Genomic DNA, 20,040 nt, shown 5'->3' on the forward strand with positions numbered 1-20,040 from the left:
GGACGCAAAACCGCACACTTTAACCGCACCAGTATTAGCAAAGTAACCTGTCTCACTTGAATAGAAGAGGATTCGGGGAGCGGGGTCACAACTACCTCAGTCGCTATTCGTACAGACTGTAAATAAGGGAAATCAACTATTCAAGACCTGTCGAAGTTTAGGCTTCGTGATGTTGTTACAAGAACCCTTTTCTTAAGGGCAGATCACGAGGGTCACACGGTTTTGTATTTCACTGGGGAAACATATTAATCTCCGTAGCTTACTATTGAACCCTTTAAAATCTACAATGGCAACGACACGCGGAGTTCTCCTGATCATCCTCCATCTTCTAAAACGTTCTCCCCTCACTCTCGCCTCACAGAACAGCACCCATCAGGCGTGCATCCCTCTGAAAGGTACTCCCCTCGAGGGCTGTCTCTTCGCAGGCTACAACACCACTTACTCAATCCCAACTTCCATAAGGCTCTCGGACGCGGCGGAGTCACGAATCAGAAACTTCATCTCAGCTCTTCTAAAAATGATCACACAGTGCTCTGCCGCTCAAATCGGAGAGGTGGTGTTTTGCTCGGAGTTCGCGCCGTACTGTAGGGAGACAGATGACGGGCCGTTCTTGCCGTGCCGTAGGGTATGCTCGGAGTACCTCAAGCGGTGTGAAGGTACAGTTGGGCAGTACTTCCTGGAGTTTAGTGTCGGCATGTGCTCGCTGCTTCCTAATGACACGGCTTCGTCAGGCAAGTGCTATGAACCTCCGGGATTTGACCGCTATCATAACGTTACAACAACAGGTGAGTGTATACGGGATTAAGCCAACCATACGGGATTTGATTGCTATCATTACAACAAAAAGTGAGTGTATACGGGATGTGGCATTCCCTGCTAGCAGAGGCTTCTTTTCTTTGTATTTCGCGGGTATTTTGCTTTAGAGCAACAGCTTTAATGCAGCACAAAGCCATCATTTTTGTGTCCAAAAACGAGAAGATGGTTCCTTTCACAGTTTTCTCCTTGTTCCAGTAAGTTGGCGGGGAGCCACTCTCCTCCAGAGCGCCCAAGAAAAGGCGACCTCTACTAGCCCACAACTTACATAATGACAGTTTCTTATGACATAAATGTCGGTAATATTCGCAATAAGGACCCTTGCGAACTCCTCTCGAGCAGTTCCGAGTTGATCCGGCATCCACCTTTACGAGTCCGATTCCCTTACCGCGTCAGACGTTTACTGTTTGTCTTCGCGTTATGCACCAAGGTGAGGCTGTGTTAATTCAGTGTTGGCCCGTATCGTGAAACCAGCCACCTCGACCTTTGCATGAAAATGATAACTTCGGTTGTATTTCCTCCCAAAGTTGAGATTGATAAAGTAAGAGACTGTCAATGAGGACGGATTAGCTAGCCGCTAAATAGAGTTTGGTCGCTTTATGCAGGTAACCAAATACCGTACTTTTGTAAATAAAAAATATATATACACCTATTTCAAAAAAGGTTGTCAGTGCAAATGACGAATGGCAAATACTAAATGGCAGTTCTAAGCCCGAACGGTGCTTCTGGGTACTAATCATTCGTAAAATTAAAGGTGTTAAATAAAGTCTAGCAATGTCAGAGACATACATTGATGATCTTTAATAGATAATTGTTTGATTTATCCATACTCTTCAGCATTTAGTAGAAATTTAATGAGACCCATGGTTCCTTTCGGTCCTAGAACTGCCATTTGCCAATCGCCATTTGCCGTTTCGCACTGAAAACGTTTTTTGAAATAGGTATATATACAATTTTGGACTGGGTGAATTGGCCTCTTTAGGTGACCGATGGAGTTACCACTGTATTCTACAACCTGAAATATAGAAAAAACCATCGCCTAGAGACTCTCAAGAAAGTAAAACTTAGCCAAGGATATTTTTCCGTTTTGGAAACGTACGAAAATAGTAATGTTTTTAGGGAGCCGTGTAAAACATCCATCGTCACGGTGAGGGTCACTTGACACATACCCTTTAAGTAAAGCCGATTTTCATAAATGGCCAGGATTTGTCGAGCAAGACTTTCTTTTTTTAAAACAAACATAGCCATAAACACATCGGCTCCAGTCGCGCCAAGTGGAAAAGCGAAAGAATTGCCCGTGCAGTTCAATACAATTTACGTATTGGACATTATATTTTCTATAACGTTTGGGTCTTACAATCAATATCGTGCTCGCCGAGAAGGACGAGGCTGAGGAACGGAGCCTTCTCCGTTTTCTGTAAAGAGAAAAAAAATTAAAACAATGTCTTGGTATTTCTGTGTCCAGGTTTGCTCGAGGGAGACTGTGCTCCACTGATCTTCCCAGTTTGTGATGACGTAGGCTACAAACACTCTGCGATCTCCATAGCAACGCAAAGCAAAGTATATCAAATGTATTATGGCAAAGCCTTTACGAACACGTCTGCAGACAGATCGGCAAGCCCTGGGAGTTACATGGGAAAGCTACTGCAGTTCATAGATACACATCCAAAATGCTCTTATAACCTAAAGCAGTTGTTTTGCGCGGACCATTTCCCACCATGCTTTCCGGAAGAGGGCTTTGCGTTGTACACACTGTGTAGACCGCTGTGCAAGCAGCTTGCCGTCCACTGCCCAGACCTTCTCCAAACTCCATCCTACATCCGGGTCATCAGCGAGTGTGACATCAGAACAGTGGACGGTAACTCATCGAGTGGATTTTGTAAACAGACAAAATGGCCGCCGCCGGTGCGTTGGTTGCAATGGTTTCAAGGTGAGTGGGAAGAAGGTTTTTGATCAATACCGTATCGAAATATTAATTGTAAACCACTGTGTTGATCAGTGTGTACCTATTATTAAACTTTCAGACCCTTTGACCCAGTCTCCTCCGACCGCACACCACACACCAGTTGCGCCCGCGATCAGTACCACAGTGATAATCATAGCGGTAATATTACCCGTCGTTCTTGTCGCTATGTTCCTGTTGGCCGTTTTGGCCTGGAGACAACACAGGCTACCCACCATTTGCCTGCGCGGACAGGATAAAAAGGAACTGGTGACATAAAAAAGGAGCATATTGAGATAATTCTGCTTGATTTTCGCGCGTACTTAAATTTGCGAACTTTAATCTCGTGAAATTTAATGGATATAAAATGGATCACAAAGATTAAAGGTTCTATTGAGAACTCATAGTACGAACATGTAACAAAACTATCGAAAATGGTCCAGGAACGAGAACACTTTTCCATCACTGTAAGACTGACTTTTAGGGCTCTTTAAAGGCTTTTTGTGAAAACAAGAAATGAAGTCCATTGAACTTCGTATTTGGGCACCTAAATCCCTTGCAACACAATTTTTCATCGCGTTCGCGAAAATAGATACTCGCGTAATGTAATGAGAAGAATTTGGCGAAAGACGCGCGAAAATAAAGTAGGATACGGTAAATATATGAGTATCTTATTGACGAAAATCATCATTTCACACCAGCAAGACTAACATTTGTAAATATTGATATATCTCCCATATAAAGAAGTACGAGTATAAGGAAGTACAAATAAGGGAGTACAATGGAAAAAGTGTGATCTTGAGAATTCAACAGGATCTTGTTCCTCAGTTTTTTTTGTCCACTTAGAAAATCAAGTATAATAAAGCATCCATTTACAACGAATTTTTTTTCATTGCGATATTTTCGATAGTTAAGTATAAATCTCTGTTTTCTGGTGGATTTGGATTATCGTTTACGGATCTAGAGATTTCTTCATCTAATTTGTCTTGTCCAATAGTCAAATGTGGTTGACCAGGGGGCTGTTAATAGTTAAAATGGCAGACTCGTTCGACAAAACGAGAAAAGACAAAACGAAATTAAAAAAAAAGTAACTCGCTAGTACGTCATTTATCATTTTTAAAATCGGCTACTTCGTGCTATATTAAAATTTCAAAACAAAACAACTCGCTAGTTCGTCATTGATCAATTTGTTAATAACAGACTTGTTCGTCGTGTAACAAATTTCAAAAAAGATTAACTCGCTAGTGAGTCATTGATCAATTTGTTAATAACAGACTCGTTCGTAAGGTTTCAATTTTCAAAACAAATTAACTCGCTATTGATGCGCATTAAGTTAACTCGCTAGGCGTCATTGATCATTTTGTTAATAACAGACTTGTTCGTAAAGTATAAAATTTCAAAAGAAATTAACTCGCTATTGGTGCGCATTGATCAATTTGTTAATAACAGACTCGGTCGTAATGTATCAAATTTCAAAACAAATTAACTCGCTAATGCTTCATTGATCAATTTGTTATGTAATAGACTCGGTCGTAATGTATTAAATTTCAAAACAAATTAACTCGCTAATGCTTCATTGATCAATTTGTAAATAACAGACTCGGTCGTAATGTATCAAATTTCAAATCAAATGAACTTCCTAGTACGTCATTGATAAATTTGTTAATAACAGATTCGTTCGTCGTGTAACAAATTCCATAAAAAATTTACTCGCTAGTACGTCATTGATCAATTTGTTAATAACAGACTCGTTCGTAAAGTAACAAATTTCAAAACAAATTACCTCGCTAATGCTTCATTGATCAATTTGTTATTGACACGTCTCGTTCGTCGTGTAACAAATTTCAAAACAAATTAACTCGCTAGTGCGTCATTGATAAATTTGTTAATAACAGACTTTTTCGCCGTGTAACAAATTCCAAAACAAATTAACTCGGTAGTAAGTCATTGATCAATTTGTTAATAACAGATTCGTTTATCGTGTAACAAATTCCAAAGCAAGTTAACTCGCTAGTGAGTCATTGATCAATTTGTTAATAACAGACTTTTCGTAAAGTATAAAAATTCAAAAGAAATTAACTCGCTATTAGTGCGCATTGATCCATTTGTTTATAACAGACTCATTCGTAATGTATCAAATTTCAAAACAAATTAACTCGCTTGTGAGTCATTGTTCAATTTGTTAATAACAGACTCGTTCGTAAAGTAACAAATTTCAAAACAAATCACCTCGCTAATGCTTCATTGATCAATTTGTTAGTAACAGACTTGTTCGCCGTGTAACAAATTCCAAAACAAATTAACTCGCTAGTGAGTCATTCATTGATCAATTTGTTAATAACAGACTTGTTCGTAATGGATCAATTTTCAAAACAAATTAACTCGCTCATACCTCATTGATCAATTTGTTAATAACAGACTCGTTGGTCATGTATTAAATTTCAAAACGAATTAATCCGCTAGTTCGTCATTGATCAACTTGTTAATAACAGATTCGTTCGTCAAATTTCTAAACAAATAAACTCACTAGTGAATTTACGTTTCATTTTAGTTTCGTACGCGTTGTTTTTAACTTCCTCTTTTTTTGATCACACACTACAGAAACATATATACAGCGTCCCAAAATGCTTGTACCTGAAAAATAAAGGCAGTCTGTATGCAGACTAGAATACCCGGCCACAATATTTCTACAAAAAAATTCAATGGACACAATTTGATAACACTTGTTTTTTTAGCACAAATAAGACTAAAAAGCAATATGCTGCTGCCATCTGAGCCTCGGCATGTTCTTAAAATTTGGTGAAATCTCAGCCTGGATGTTCCAATAAAAAAGGTTCTTATAAAAAAAGAGTGCATTTTGGAGTTTAGCTAATATTTCCATTGAAGGTCTACTCGAACAAAATAAAAAGTGAAGGTGTTTAGTCTGTTCATATCTTTTTTCTTCTTCTCTTTTTTAATCAGTATTTGGTTTATGAGGGACAGGCAGTTACAGATAGCGCACACAGCACCCTTATTAACAAGTATACAATATATACTGAGAGAAAAGCTAGTTAAATAGATCTTATTTTTACATGTACATGGCCTCTAATAATTCACGGATCACATGGCAGCATTTCAGGAATAACAAGACAGAATCGATTTATTTTATACAACAAAAACAGTGATTTTTGATAATCACAAACTCTATCTTGACAAATCTGAACTCGCATTTACTAGCAATGCTCTATAAATAATATCAAGCAATAAAAAAATCACAAGCATTAAAAGAAACAAACTAGGTATTAAAAGAAAACAAACAACATAGGTACAGTCTTTCTTAACAAGAGGACATTTTGTTATTTCAATATCCTTGCACTACAATTCTTCTTTTTCAAATCCAATAGCTTTGTAAAACCTGATTGCCTTTTTATTTGTTACCTCAGCCTTCAAAGAGACTGCAGTCTTTCCTTTAGATTTGAAGAACTTTAAGACTTCCACTGCAAGCCACTTACCGATGCCTTTCCCTTGGTGCTCTGGTAACACTGCCAACCAGTGCAGTTGACCATTGCTGGAGTCTCTTTTGTCTTGCCATGAAAAGCAAGTGGCAACAAAAGTGTCCTTGTGTTTCACCATGAAGAATCCATCTTTGAAAAAGTTGTTTTGATTTTTATACCTGTGTAGAGGGTTTGAAAATGTCAAAAATGTATGCACTTCTCAGGAGAATGTAATATCATCCCTTAAGGCTAAAATATTATTAACAATTCAAAATTGTTTACTTCTTGAGGCTTTGAAGTATTCTTGCTTTACCTACTTTAACATTCACATGTTTTAAGAGAGCATATAAATTTAAGCAATTCACACATTACCTATGAGTCACTGTTTGTAATGACACATGAAGTCTCAAGTGTAACTTTTTTTTGAAGGGGTAGGGGTAGGAATTAGCTGCAGAAGCATTTGTGTTTGAGTACTAGTTGGCACTTTTTTATTCACCCTTCTCTAATCTTGTCTCTGATAGATGTAACTTGGAAGAAATAAGGAAAGGTATGGTAACAACTTGTTCTATGAATAGTTTAACTAAAATTACCCCTCTTTTACCTGCTTACAAATGTTTCAGCTGTCCAATCCTTTACAAAGTCCTCAAACGCTTTCTTAACTAAAGGAGTGAAAAATATTGATGGCAGTAAGTAAAAATAAAGTGCATTATATGGAACAAATCTAAGCAAGTGCTGTGTTAGAGTTTTAGCTATTCCAAGTCATTTTTTAATTACACAAATCTATTTGTCACAAGATCCCCCCACAAGCCCGCCCTCATGATGAGGGTTTTAGGTGCAGAAGTCGCGCCCATAACCAGGTTTTTTCTTGGGGGGGGGGGGTGGTGCCAAATCCGAAAAAGTGGACCTTATTTTTCTTGGGGGGTGGGAGTGGTGCCAAATCCGAAAAAGTGGACCTTATTTTTCAAGGGGGGGGGGGGGGGGGAGGAGGAGGGGGGAGTTCTCTGATAAAAATCTAACCACCTCCGAAAGAACAAAAACGGATTTTTTATGCCTTTTTTTATGCCAGTATCATTTATTGTGGATTTGGCTGTATGCCAGAGTGGTCTAGCTTATGATTTTTGGATTTGTCTACAAATAGCACGTCTATTGAGAACTGGAAGTGGACTTTCAGCCGTTGCGGGGGGGGGGGGGGGGTGTGTTCGCACACCCTGCCAAATCTGGAAAGGTCCACTTTCGGCTCCAAATAGGCGTGCTATTTGTGGACAAAACTATAAAGCATAAGCTAGATCACTCTGGTACGTAGCCAACTCGGACAATAAACGTCTGGTGAAGATATTGCAAAGACATAGAAAAATCCCTTTTTGTTCTTTCGGGGTTGGTAGGATTTTAATCAGAGAACTCCTGGGTACGGGCCTGGAGATTAACAGTTATGCAATAGGGAGTGTTACTTTCTAAAAAAAATTGGGAGAAAGGCTGTTACACCCACCTATTTGAAGCCATACTACTTCGGCTCCATCCTGAAAGAGTAAAATTAACCAACAATAATATTCAATATTATCAATACAATAATCAGACTGAGAAGGGAAGGAAAAGACTACTAAATGAAAAGGACTATTTGGCCCATTGAAGCTTGATTAGTATTCCAATTACTAAATTGTTCGAGCAAAGATTAGTTTGAAGCTCACCCACCACCCACGCAAGGTATAGCCTTCAGGAACCTGTGCCGAAGGCAGTGCACGAGATTGAAGATTACGAAAGATAAACCAACATTGTCCTGTGTCACACGATTTCTGCGTTCAGACAGGCTTGAAAGTAACCTGAGTATCAGACAAACTTTTTGAAAAATAAAATCGCCTGATACTCAGGCTATTCTTTTAGAGGCTAGGGAATTTCCCTGAACAAGAGAAACATCTTTGTCAGACTTCTTATCCACTCAACGCACAAAAGAATGCAAGTGGATGAACTCAAGTAATTCAGCAATGCATAAAAGTTTTCAGTAAAAATAAATGCAAACTTATCCCAGGCGTTCGTCGCATGGTCCCAGTACCCAGAATCCTTCACAATCGTTTTCGCGCCAAATTTGTCACATGTTTGATTTCCATCGAAGGAGGACGCTCACCATCGAAGAATCAAAGCTTTCTTCCCGTTTCGCCCGTAAAACATGCCTGATTATCAAGAAGAATTAGGTATGGAGCTTATGGACATGTGAAAGATCATTTAAAATATTGATCACTTATCTTTTTGCTGATTTTCGTGCTAAACATCAGATTTTTAGCGACGGTTTGCAAATTATTCTGCACGTTGTCGTTGTAATAAGTAATTACTTATTGTGATTTGAATTTAATCAATATCGGATTGCAGATAAAGCCAAGCGCTTTCTAGCGGAATTCTACGTCCAAGAGGATGAAGGAAAAGAGTTTAAATATGGCGAACAACTGGTAATGCTTTGTATCTAATGTTAACACGAACTACTTTAAAAAGGACATAAACTTACTCTATGCTTTCAACGAACTATCGTAATACTAACTTTAGATATGTTTTATTTTTCTCGTCTTCAGATCAAAATTGCACATAGAGAGCAACAGGAACTACTGATAGAACTGGATGATATCGCAGAGGTAACTGACGAATGAGGTGTTGGCAGTTGCGATCAGAAAATTAAAGCAAAATATAACTTAACTGCCAGGCGAAATAACAGGATTTGTTAAGGCTTCTTTCATTATAGATAACCCAGTGTAATAATAGACCAGTGTAATCCCATAAGAGCAGCATTATAAATATAAGATGTTGGATGATAATTTTAGTACAAAATCTCGGGTTGTGTGAGTAAGTGCAAGAGTATCATGTCAGCAACTGGACAGACACTGATAGTGTTGTGGAAACCCTGATCTTTCTAAAAGCTATATTTTCATGTAGACACATGTAAAGAAATGAATTGCTCTTCAATAAGATTTGAAATAATTTAATGCCTGATTTCCCCCGAATTCTAAGCCTGTACTAGTTTTGCAGTTGTTTGGTTAAGTTTTTAGAGTAGGTGGTAGAAAGAGGGGTTGAAGTTATTAGTTGAAATAAAACAATCAACTTTTTTTAAAAGTAGCCGGCACATGGAAAAAAGGCCTAAATAAAAGCCCTGGTTTTGTATATTAACATCCTCAAATGCTATGCTCCTATTTGGTGTAATGTACCTGTTGTATTAATGAGTCATTAAATACCTTAAAAGTGGTTGAAATAGCTTAACTAAATAGCTTAACACTTTCATATTCATTCAGATTGACCAAGATCTTGCAGAGAATGTAAAGGAGAACACGCGTCGGTACAAGCGCCTGTTTGAAGATGCAATCTATGAGATGCTTCCAGAGTACAAGGAGCGTGAGGTAGAGCTGGCATAAGGCCTACTCTTGACTAGTTTAAAGAGTTATTGGTTGGTCCAGACCTCCGTCTAGACTCTTTGGGTTAATGTTGTTTTCAACAATGTCTACTGTTACATTTCATTTTAACCAGGCTGTCTTTTATCCTTGTTCAGGTCCAAACAAAAGATGCTCTTGATATATACATTGAACACAGGTTGCTACTAGAGCAACGGAACCGCCAGAATGAACCAGGTGGAGCAATCGACCCAAGGACCAAATACCCCCCAGAGCTCCTTAGGAGATTGTAAGTCAAGCCAAGATTTTTATGTTTGTACCACATCATATATATTCACTTAATATATGTATGTTCATCTGAAAATCTGTTTTAAAAGTTGTGGACTGACTGCTGACATTTGGCAAGCATACATTCTTGTCTAGTTATCCCATAAAAATAATTTTGAAACACGTGCAGAATAATCCAAAAATGATTAATGTTTCTATGTTTACTTTTTTGTATTTCAGTGAAGTAAATTTTAAACATCTCAGCACCCAGAAGCACGAGTCTGTGCGTAACGTGAAGGCAGACTGCATTGGCAAGCTGACTGTAGTGAGAGGCATTGTGACGAGATGCACTGAAGTCAAACCTGTAGTTGAGGTGGCAACCTACACATGTGACCAGTGCGGTGCTGAGTCTTACCAAACAGTACGTAACTCTTTGATGAAGTAGTTGAACAATGCAAACTGAACATAATTCCCAAAATGCTTTTAAAGTTTTTGTTTTCCTCCATGTAGCTGTCTTGACTGGCTGTTATTGCAACATTTGAGGGGTAGTAGTACATAAATGAATGGATAAATACATAAATTGGGGAAGATATTCATTCACATGCTGAATTATGGGAGAGCATGTTCAGATTGAAGCCTAAGACCCATGTCTGTCCACGTATCACAGCTAAAGTTGAAATTGTTGGTTTTATGGATGGAGCAAAACTGGAGAAGAGGGAGATAAACCCTCATGGTTAAGGCGAGACCAAATAACTCTACCCACGTCGGAACTGGGAATCAAACCCAGAACCCAGTGGTGAGAGGCACAGGCACTACAGAGCGACGCCCTGCTAACTGCATCACCTAGGCTCCCCTAGGGCTAGCCAGTCCTTATAAACCTGTGTTAAGCATGTGTTGTTTTTCTGACATTTTTAAGCAAATATCATTGAGAGTGCCTGTGTTTGTCTATTCAAAACAGATTCAATCCCAGACGTTTATGCCACTTTTGATGTGCCCTAGTGAGGAGTGTAAAACGAACAGGTAAGTCTATCAGGTCTAACAGCTGCTTCAGAGATCTTAGGGCCCCTTGCAATCAGGCCTGTAATAAGCACTCTGTTAAGTCTTTCATTCCCATAACGCCCTGAGGCGCCTGTAAAATATAGGCTCGACCTCAAAACGTCAGAAATGGCAACTAAACATCACCAGACCCGGATACTCATAGATTCCTCCAAGGCATAGACGACCTCCAAAAGCGCATCTAAGCAATGTAATTGAATTGACTCTTTTGTCAAAATTTCAACCTTAATTTGACCAATTCGTAAACAAATGCCTAAACTTAGAAACATTTCTTACCAAAAAAGACACAAAATTCCGAACTACAGAGACAAGCAAACACAGATCAAGTCACAAATAGATACCTTTATTGCGCTCCGTCAGGTCTCATTTTACAGCAATCAGTCACAATAATCAATGCTAGAACCTCCATTAGAAGCGAGTCACCATGTTTAGCCTATTTTGCATGCCTGCACTGCATCATGGGAGTCTTGGAAACACCTTGACAGACAGGCGGGCAATCTCCTCCCCCAAAATCATAACAGTTTTTTAAGTCTCTTTGCTCCGAAGCCAAACAAAACATTTCCAGGTCCAAGAAACCCACAATAAGCCTGAAAACAATTTTTGAATAAGGTTTGGTAGCAAAGATGGCCCACATTGGAGAGTATGAGGCCATTCACCAGAAAATTCCTTTCTCACTTGGTTAAGCCCAGACAAGGAATTATCCCATTGAATCAACCTCAGCGTGCAAACATCCATAAGCACAGCATTAATTATGCCCAAAAAGACTTCATGATGTCCTAAGGCACTCTCCAGATGTAAAAAAGCTGTAGTTTTTAAGCAAATACAGTAACAAGCAAAACTGTGGTAAGCAACAGGCTGTAGCAGTGCCGTTGCTAGAAAGAAAAGGCACCACAGTGCATTGTTAGAAACTTTAAGGCATACCCTCTTGGCTCAGCGGTAGCTTAGCTTAACTGGTAGTGTTGGACTTAAAATAGGGGGGAAGGTTTCTGTTTTCAGTCTGTTTTTTTTTTTCAATTTTGCTCAAAAGTACCCAGGAGTGAAAGGGTTAAAACTCTACTATATCCATTTAAGAAACCATGGCCAGTTCAGTTAAATATTTCAATTCTACATGTCATTGCAGGGCTACATAAAAGGGAAAAAACCTTGCGCACAGTAGATCGCTGGAGACACAATTTCTTACAATGAATGTCTGGAAACTGTTTTCTCCACTAACATAAAAAACTAACACTGTGAGAATGAAATTACCTTTTTTCCTGATCAGCCTTCATGCTATGTATGGATGACGAAAGCTACAAATTCCAATGACATTTAACATAAGTTCCATATGAGTTTTCCATCCTATTTCATGTGAAATGGCCTTTAAAAAAATGTCATGTTTTGCAGGGCCGGAGGTCGCCTTTACCTGCAGACTAGAGGCTCTAAATTTGTCAAATTCCAGGAGCTCAAGATACAGGAACACAGTGATCAAGTTCCGGTGGGACACATCCCACGATCCATGACAATCATTGCTAAGGGAGAGAATACTCGGCTTGCAACACCAGGCGACCATGTGAGCGTCACAGGGATCTTCCTGCCAATGATGAAGACAGGTTTTCGTCAGATGACCCAAGGGCTGCTATCAGATACATTTTTAGAAGCTCATGTAAGTCTGCCTGTTGCCTTCTCACTGCCTTGTTTGTATTTCCTTTATCCGTTTTTAGAATTATTCCAGATCTTTTTTAAATTAGTTCTTTCCATTATCTACAAAATTAATCTGACTGTAAAATGAGAGGCTATGTAAAGAACATTCTTTCCTTGATTTAGAATTATTGCAGTTTCCCTTCATCCTAATGCAATGAACCAAAATGGCTCCTAGTGTGAAATTAAATTCTTTGTAATGTCATTTGGCCTGTTCTTTTTTATCAAAATTACGAAAAATTCTACTTTTCTTTCCTCTGTCATATTCATGGTTTGATTTTATCCTATAGCGCATTGTTAGGATGAATAAAACAGAAGATGATGAGATGCCAACAGATGACCTTTCTGATGAAGAGATCAGAGCACTTTCAACGGGTGAGTCATATTATTTATGGACATAAGTGCTTGTTAAGAAGACAAATCATGTCACCATTTTACAGTATGTGCCTGTTCAGTACCAAGTCAGATAAAGCATATGTTTAGTTGACTAATATATAGTAACTCACTATAGATACTGTGAATTAGATATTGTTACTTATGTTCCTTCAATTGAATTGGTATAGTAATCATTCTTTATACTGTGAGGCTTCTTAATATTGTCTCAAAGATGAACTTAACCCTTATTTCTCTTTTTTTTTTTGTTTCCACAGAGGCTGACTTCTATGATAAATTGGCATCATCACTAGCGCCTGAGATCTATGGCCACGAAGACATAAAGAAAGCACTGCTTTTATTGCTTGTGGGTGGCGTAGACTGCACTCCTCATGGGATGAAAATCAGAGGTATTCAACTATTTCATTAAATGTAGTCGCTGTTGCTTGCAAAACAGAAAGCTCATGTTCATTTACCTTATGGAAAGCTGGTCTTTGCTAAAAGAAAAGTTCACACTTGCACAACAAATTAAAACAATATGCTAATAAACTCAGGATATGTTTTCACATGAACTGCCACATATATCCTAACCTGGTTTACATTGGGTAATGTATCATTGAAAACATCCTGGACACTGAATGCCAAGCAAATGTTGAGAAACACAAACAAGAAGTAGCAGGAAAATCCTGCACTTGTATTTCATAATGCATAGTTTTGAATCATTCAAATCTTAGCAAACCCTTTTTTATACCTTCATATGTTATGTCATGAAATGTAACAGGCTGAATTATGCTTGCCGTTTTGCTTCCAGTTAACATGAATATGAATCACCCATGTAATGAATGTTGTAGGTTGAGTAATGCCGTTTTGTTTCCAGGTAACATCAATATTCTTCTCATGGGAGACCCTGGTGTTGCAAAAAGTCAGATGCTCTCTTACATCGACAGATTAGCACCAAGAAGTAAGTTTTTTAATAACACAAAATAACATAAAACTCAGGAAAATACACTGTCCCCATCAGCTGATAGAAGGTGGACAGATACTTGTAACACATAATCATCAGGGATTTCAAGAACAACTTCTGTAGCCTTGCCCTTATTTGACTGTGACTTTGAGTTTCCACTTGAAAACTTAGTGAAATAGGACACTTTGCTTTAAGAAAACCAAACCAAAATAAACAGTGATTTCGCCGCTAAAAGCCTGAGCATGTGCTAGTTTGCCACCCAAACAGTCACTTGATCTCTTAGCGCAAGTCCCCTATTGGAAATAACTTGTCAGTGTTGCTGCAACTGCACCATAGTCTGTGAAACAGACTTGCATGATGCAAAAGGGGATGTTTATTTTAGTAGCCAGCAAAACCAGCTTCTATCCCTGGCAAACCCAATCCATCATAGAATGAAAACTTCTCAGTTCTATTCCTTAAGTGTGACATTTTGTAGGGAGAGCTATATTTCTAAAAGAGATGAGGGTTTACAATATTAAAAACAAAAACAAAAACCATTGTTATTTAGGCCAACCAACAGACTCTGATAAATGATTTCTGATATCCTTAAAATCATTTATATTGTCCCAGGTCAGTACACTACAGGGCGGGGAAGTACCGGAGTTGGTCTGACGGCTGCTGTGATGAAAGACCCACTGACTGGAGAAATGATTCTTGGCAAGTACTGTTCAGATATTATAAAATATCATTCATTCCACTGAGTAGACTTTTGGCTGAAAAACAAAACAAAAAACAGATATACATAATACGGGCGACAGTGAGTGACAAGGAGGGCCCATAAAAAAAGGAAGGCTTATTTGAGATGAACCCCCAAATTCCTAGGGTCAGGCCACATAATATATGCTCAATATTTTCTGTGTTTGATTAACATATTGTGGTCGTCATTTTAGAGGGTGGTGCCTTGGTGCTGGCAGACAAAGGTGTCTGCTGCATTGATGAGTTTGACAAGATGATGGATGGCGACAGGACAGCCATTCACGAAGTCATGGAACAGCAAACTGTTTCCATTGCAAAGGTAAACCAAGTGTACTGTGTACAGCAAATGGCAAATGGTAATGCTAAGAACAACCAATGCTTTTGGGTATTAATTACTGTAATTGCTTTTTTTAGCACCCAGGTTCAGATAAGCTACCCTGGTTTCAGAGCCTTGAAAGTCTCTGTATTTAGTGGCCACTAAATAGAGCGACGTTCCAGGCTCTGAAACCAGAGTACAGATAAGCACCCTGCTACAATGAAACTCTGCCTATTTTTTTCCAGGCTGGTATAATGACTACACTAAATGCCAGGGTATCAATCCTTGCTGCAGCGAATCCTGCATATGGTCGCTATAACCCCAAGAAGTCAGCTGAGCAGAACATCCAGCTTCCTGCGGCCCTTTTATCCCGATTTGACCTGCTTTGGCTGATCCAGGATAAGCCAGACAAGGAGAACGACTTGAGGTGTATATTTTTTGAGTAATTGTTACTGGATATTAATTGATAGTTGAGTAAAAGTCTGTAGATTTGACTTGCATACATTTTTTTTTTATGTTTTGAATATATATATTTTTAAATACAACTTTCCCTGCTTTCTTTGACACTTTTAAGATATAGTCGAGCTGGTTTAATTGTAGGGTAATTGAAATCCACCGTGATTCAAAGTGTTTTGCATAGGGTTTCATAGTCTACCAAATCATGCTTCTCGCAACTTGGATCAGCTAAATCAATTTAGTCATTTGTATAAAGTTTATATGCATAACAACAGAAGTATCTTTTCTCTTGCGTTTTTTTTTTCGTGAAAGTGTCAATCTAAAAATCCTGGCACTTGTTGACTTCTTTAACAGTTGATAGAACAACATGTTTGTTGATCGATGTCACAATCTTGTCAAATACAGCAACTGTCTTGAAATTTCATGTCAGAAATCTTAGAATGTCATAGAATCCTTATTAAACAGACTGTTGTATTCATTGAGTCTCTTGTTTTCAGACTGGCACAGCACATCACTTACGTCCACCAACACTCTGCTCACCCCCCGTCACACTACGACCCCCTCGACATGAACCTTATGAGGTAAGTATTAAGAGAAATGCCATCCGAATATTGTGTCCAACAAAGGCTGTCAAAAATTTGGTAACAATCTTTTCTTTTTTACCTTTGCACTATTTACGGAAAAAGAATTCAAAATTAACATCCCAAAACATAGCTCCATCTTAAGCATACCAAATTCAGTCGTTACAAACGCCAAAGGGATTGCAGATAAGCGGATGCAAATGGATTTTTCCCGCCATCTCATAGCAGCTAGGATGACAAAATGGCGGCTGGCAGAGCTCCTCTCTCGTAATTATCCCTTTCTTTGTTTCCAGGCGGTATATTGCAGCATGCAAGGAAAAGCAGCCGATTGTCCCCGGTGAACTGTCGGACTACATCGTTAGTGCTTATGTAGAAATGAGGAAGGACGCACGGAATAATCATGACACAACCTTCACCTCTGCCAGAACATTACTCGCAGTTCTCCGTCTTGCCACGGCGCTGGTATGTACAGTGGAATCCCATTTAGAGAGTGCCGAGATAACTCAGTGGTACGGGCTTTGTCTCACAAGCAAGAGGACCAGGGTTCGATCTCAGGCCAGGTCAAGCTCGGATTTTTTTAGGGTTGTAAAACCTGCCTCTCTATACTGGGGACTGTGAAACCTTATTTTCTTGAAACAGTTCGTTAAGCCGGAACACCTGTCTCTGACCGTGCTTCATTAACCGGTATTGGGGGACGTAAAGAACGACTGGCCCATCGACAGTAATTAGACACTTAACTCCAACTCATAGTTGTAAACTGCGTGGAGAAATCCGTGTCCACACATTAACGGGTAAAGCAAGTCTCGTGTGAAGCGCATTTGATATTATGACAATGAAATAGGTTTCTTGTAAACTGAGAACCCAACCATGTCCGCCTGTTGGCTCATTTCCTGGAGATGTTGGATATGTACGTGTGGTCTGTTCATCATGTTTGCATGTTGTCTGACGAAAATTTATGACCAGGTGTTTTTATTCTATTTCAGGCGCGCCTTCGACTAGCGGACGTTGTCGAGAAAGAGGATGTGAACGAAGCGATGCGCTTGATGGAAATGTCCAAGGCTTCGCTCTCGGATGATGAGGGTACTGTTCGGTAAGTTGAAAGACTCGAACATCTTCTCTTGTCATTAATAAACCAATGATCAAACCAGACCAGTGCACTTCACTACAATGCACGCATGTTGCTTGGAAGAAGAAACTGTCCCATTAGACCACTAGCGCGCAATTTTCACCATTCTCTGTCAAAAAACACCAACTTAAAATATCAAGGTGAGCTTCCTATTCCCGAAGTTCAGCAGATTGAAATGGCGTAAACAAAAATTAATAAAATAAGAATACGTTTTCCCTCGTGACATAGCGTTATTAATGCTGAGCGTCTTGTTATGTTTGTAGGGTGGTGGATCCAGTCGATGCTATTTATGGTATCATCAAGGAAATCGCTGGAGACGCGAGCAGTGTCAAGTAAGTGTAGTTGCTCCTTTCATTCATTCATTCATTCTTTCTATCTTTCTTTCTTTGTCGGTACAGACTGTGCATTTTCTCAAAGTTTTGAAAGACGAGTGACCAAAAAAGCAAAATGCGCGCCAAAAGACGAATAATTTTGTAGTGCGCGAAAACTTCCCTTCATAGGATGTTTACACATTTGATGTGAAATCTAGGAGACTGTTGTACGAAAGGCAACGACGACGGCGACGGCAACAAGAACAGCGCGCGCGCTCACGAGAAAAGGCGTCGTCCGCAAATGTAGAACGGCATTTTCCTATTTTTACGTTTTACAGGTGTCGTCACGAATGTCATCAACTAGTCCTTTTGGTTTTGCATTGTCATCACATAGTTTGTTTTCAAGTATTGGTTTAAAAACAATGACGAGGGCTCTTTAAGCTGGCATAAATAAGATGTAATAGCTTCTGTCTGTCTGCAGAATGCAAGAGGCGAAGCAGCGCTGTCTCTCCAAGGGTTTTACCCCCGACCAGTTCCAGAAATGCCTCCAGGAGTACGAAAATCTAGACGTGTGGCAGATAAACCAAAAACAGACAAGAATCACCTTTGTACGATAACTCCGCCTCTTTCTGTCAATCGTCGCTAGCTGTCAGTCAAAGTCAGATTTGTACTCCGCCTCCGCCCGCTTGGTTTCATTGAATATGACAGCGACATCAGTACGAAATGTGCCCGAGCACATACCACCTGGCGCAAGTTATGAGGATGGTACCAACTTGTTCGTCCGTGTTTAATATAGTTGTCTCTATAGCCTTTACAGTTATTTTTCACCGAGCAAATGCAAAATCACTTTTTCTAACGTATTTAATGAGATGCCATTAACTTTTTATCGCTGTTTTTTGTTGTTGTAAAGTTTCAGTAAGCGTTATTTTTTCTTTTATGTAAAGTTTGCCATTTCTGTTATCGTGTTGTACAGACCCATTAAAGTATATGAATTTGGTGCATTTGTGCTTGGACATTTTAACAGAAATATCAGCCGGGTTTTACCTTATTACTGGGAATTTTCGCGTCACTTAGGTGAAAAAACAATATCGAGAAAATTTAGTGATGTTTGCCATAAGATGATGGTGATGATATTACTGTCAAATCCGTTGTATCGCGACCCGCGTTTTCAAAGCACGGTTTGTTTTGGTTTTCTGTTCCGTCAGTAAAACCATTCTGAGCCAATCAGTCTCGCTTTGTGCACTTCCCTGGCTATCCTTTGGACGAAAACCAGGCAGTGTCGCAAAAGAAAACCGGGCAACTGTACTAGGCGGGAGATAGCAAGAATCTGATTGGCTTAGAATTATTTGACTGGCGAAACGGAAAATCCCAAAAGACAAAAAAAAGGGTCAGTAAGCAGCTCTTACAAGCTGCAATTTGATTGGGCAATTGAACAATATCCGCACCTCGACACAAAGAACGAGAAGAATAGAGACAAAAGAACTCCTTTGTAGAACAAAGATAATAGGAGACAAAGCAGCTGCGTGCTTACTAAAAAAGAATCGATGATTTGAAAATGCAGCGTCGCGATACAATGGATTCGACAGTAACGCCAATTTGAATGAATTGACATTATCGAATTACTAATTCTTACCCCTAGTTTGAACTCCCCCCTGTAGCTTTTCATTTTGTAAAGAGTTTGACAACTTAATTCAACACACTCAGCGGGCTGAAATGAACCAGCAACAAAAAGGAAAGGCTTTAAAATAATATTCAGCTTACTCAGCTACAGAATGTAATACTCAGCTACAGAGAATAGTAAAGGTCCCGTTGACCTCCCAGTCAACACTGACGTTGATCTCGAAAGATAAGTGTGACCATGCCTTAATTTGATTGGTCCATCGCTAAGTCTGTCAGAATGTGATTGAGATCCCATCATATTTTGCGCAATAATTGGAACTACGATAGCGAAACTTGAGCCATACTTCTTGTACAAGCGCTAGACTTTGCACTGCTGGCGATGAGTGAAATAGAGTTTACGTCATTGGCCAGATATTATTAAAATGTCTATCAACTTGCTTGAAAGCAAAGGCCACACTGCTAGTCTCAGCATTTGTGCTCGTGCAAATGCTGTATGAACACTATCGGCATTTGCCCCCTTCTGAGAGGTCCCGGGCAAGGAGGGTTTTCGATGAGTGACCTTTTGGGAATATTTATTGCAATTGTACTAAAACAGAATGACTTTTGGTGAAAGTGAAATTTAATTTATCCAGTCTTTACACTCCATCGGTCAACGGCGTTGTCGGATTACTAGGCGTTCTATTTGTGCAGTACAATAATTAGTGTGTACAAATGCATTCATAATCGGCACGCCCGCCATAGCGCACGCGATTTGCATAATGAGCGACCTCGCAAAAAGGCGGGAAAATAACGACAGATAACACTAGAAAAAAATACAAAATTGCTGCCTATTTCTAAACTGGCGATAGGTTTTTAGTAATGCATATGTTTGTATTGCGGAAGACTGTTTTTTCATGTGGTTGGTTTTTAAGAAAATGGCGAACAATCCCCGGTTTCCGATGTTCTTGCGAGCTGCTTTCCAAAAAT

The 20,040-nt window shown here is 39.3% G+C and overlaps 3 protein-coding genes and 1 long non-coding RNA gene across 7 annotated transcripts in view; 2 read left to right on the forward strand and 2 right to left on the reverse strand.

Annotated features, from left to right (window-relative positions):
• Positions 1-8,245, reverse strand: part of LOC116616313 — a 22,355-nt gene extending 14,110 nt beyond the window's left edge. The window contains exons 1-5 of one of the 3 annotated variants that reach the window (XR_007313592.1): positions 7,914-8,245; positions 7,715-7,745; positions 6,830-6,887; positions 6,247-6,407; positions 2,885-3,022 (exon numbers count right to left, since the gene is read on the reverse strand). Coding sequence is in view for 2 of the 3 variants with exons in the window: in XM_048731974.1 (XP_048587931.1) it covers positions 6,247-6,326 (80 nt within the window). In the remaining variant the exon portion in view is untranslated. Of the gene's footprint in view, positions 1-2,884; positions 3,023-6,246; positions 6,408-6,829; positions 6,888-7,714; positions 7,746-7,913 lie in introns of those variants that run through there. The other 2 variants (XM_048731974.1, XM_048731973.1) reach the window with 2 other exon arrangements.
• Positions 72-3,637, forward strand: LOC116616314. Its single transcript, XM_032378396.2, has 3 exons — positions 72-785; positions 2,279-2,743; positions 2,838-3,637. The coding sequence occupies exons 1-3, from the start codon at positions 287-289 to the stop codon at positions 3,032-3,034; spliced, it is 1,161 nt and encodes a 386-aa protein (XP_032234287.2). The 5' UTR covers positions 72-286; the 3' UTR covers positions 3,035-3,637.
• Positions 8,246-8,285: 40 nt separating the features above from the next.
• On the forward strand, positions 8,286-18,455 carry LOC5509495 (DNA replication licensing factor mcm7). Of its 2 annotated transcripts, XR_004295304.2 has the most exons (20): positions 8,286-8,414; positions 8,590-8,666; positions 8,787-8,846; positions 9,498-9,602; positions 9,752-9,882; positions 10,101-10,281; positions 10,819-10,880; positions 12,300-12,558; positions 12,884-12,968; positions 13,244-13,375; positions 13,843-13,926; positions 14,539-14,625; positions 14,859-14,983; positions 15,226-15,407; positions 15,934-16,017; positions 16,311-16,479; positions 17,001-17,107; positions 17,407-17,475; positions 17,936-18,172; positions 18,293-18,455. XR_004295304.2 is itself a non-coding variant. In XM_001629959.3 (19 exons), exons 1-19 carry the CDS (start codon positions 8,390-8,392, stop codon positions 18,069-18,071), a joined length of 2,160 nt encoding a protein of 719 aa, XP_001630009.2. In that variant the 5' UTR covers positions 8,286-8,389; the 3' UTR covers positions 18,072-18,455. The 2 variants fall into 2 exon arrangements, 1 of the variants encoding a protein (XP_001630009.2); XM_001629959.3 differs by having other exon boundaries at positions 17,936-18,455.
• On the reverse strand, positions 13,914-16,313 carry LOC116616321. Its single transcript, XR_004295305.2, has 2 exons — positions 16,168-16,313; positions 13,914-14,681 (listed from the first exon to the last, which is right to left on the reverse strand). It is a non-coding gene; the product is annotated as an uncharacterized LOC116616321 (long non-coding RNA).
• Positions 18,456-20,040: the final 1,585 nt, after the last annotated feature.

This window comes from Nematostella vectensis, chromosome 9, assembly GCF_932526225.1.
Source record: "Nematostella vectensis chromosome 9, jaNemVect1.1, whole genome shotgun sequence".
NCBI lineage: Eukaryota > Metazoa > Cnidaria > Anthozoa > Actiniaria > Edwardsiidae > Nematostella > Nematostella vectensis.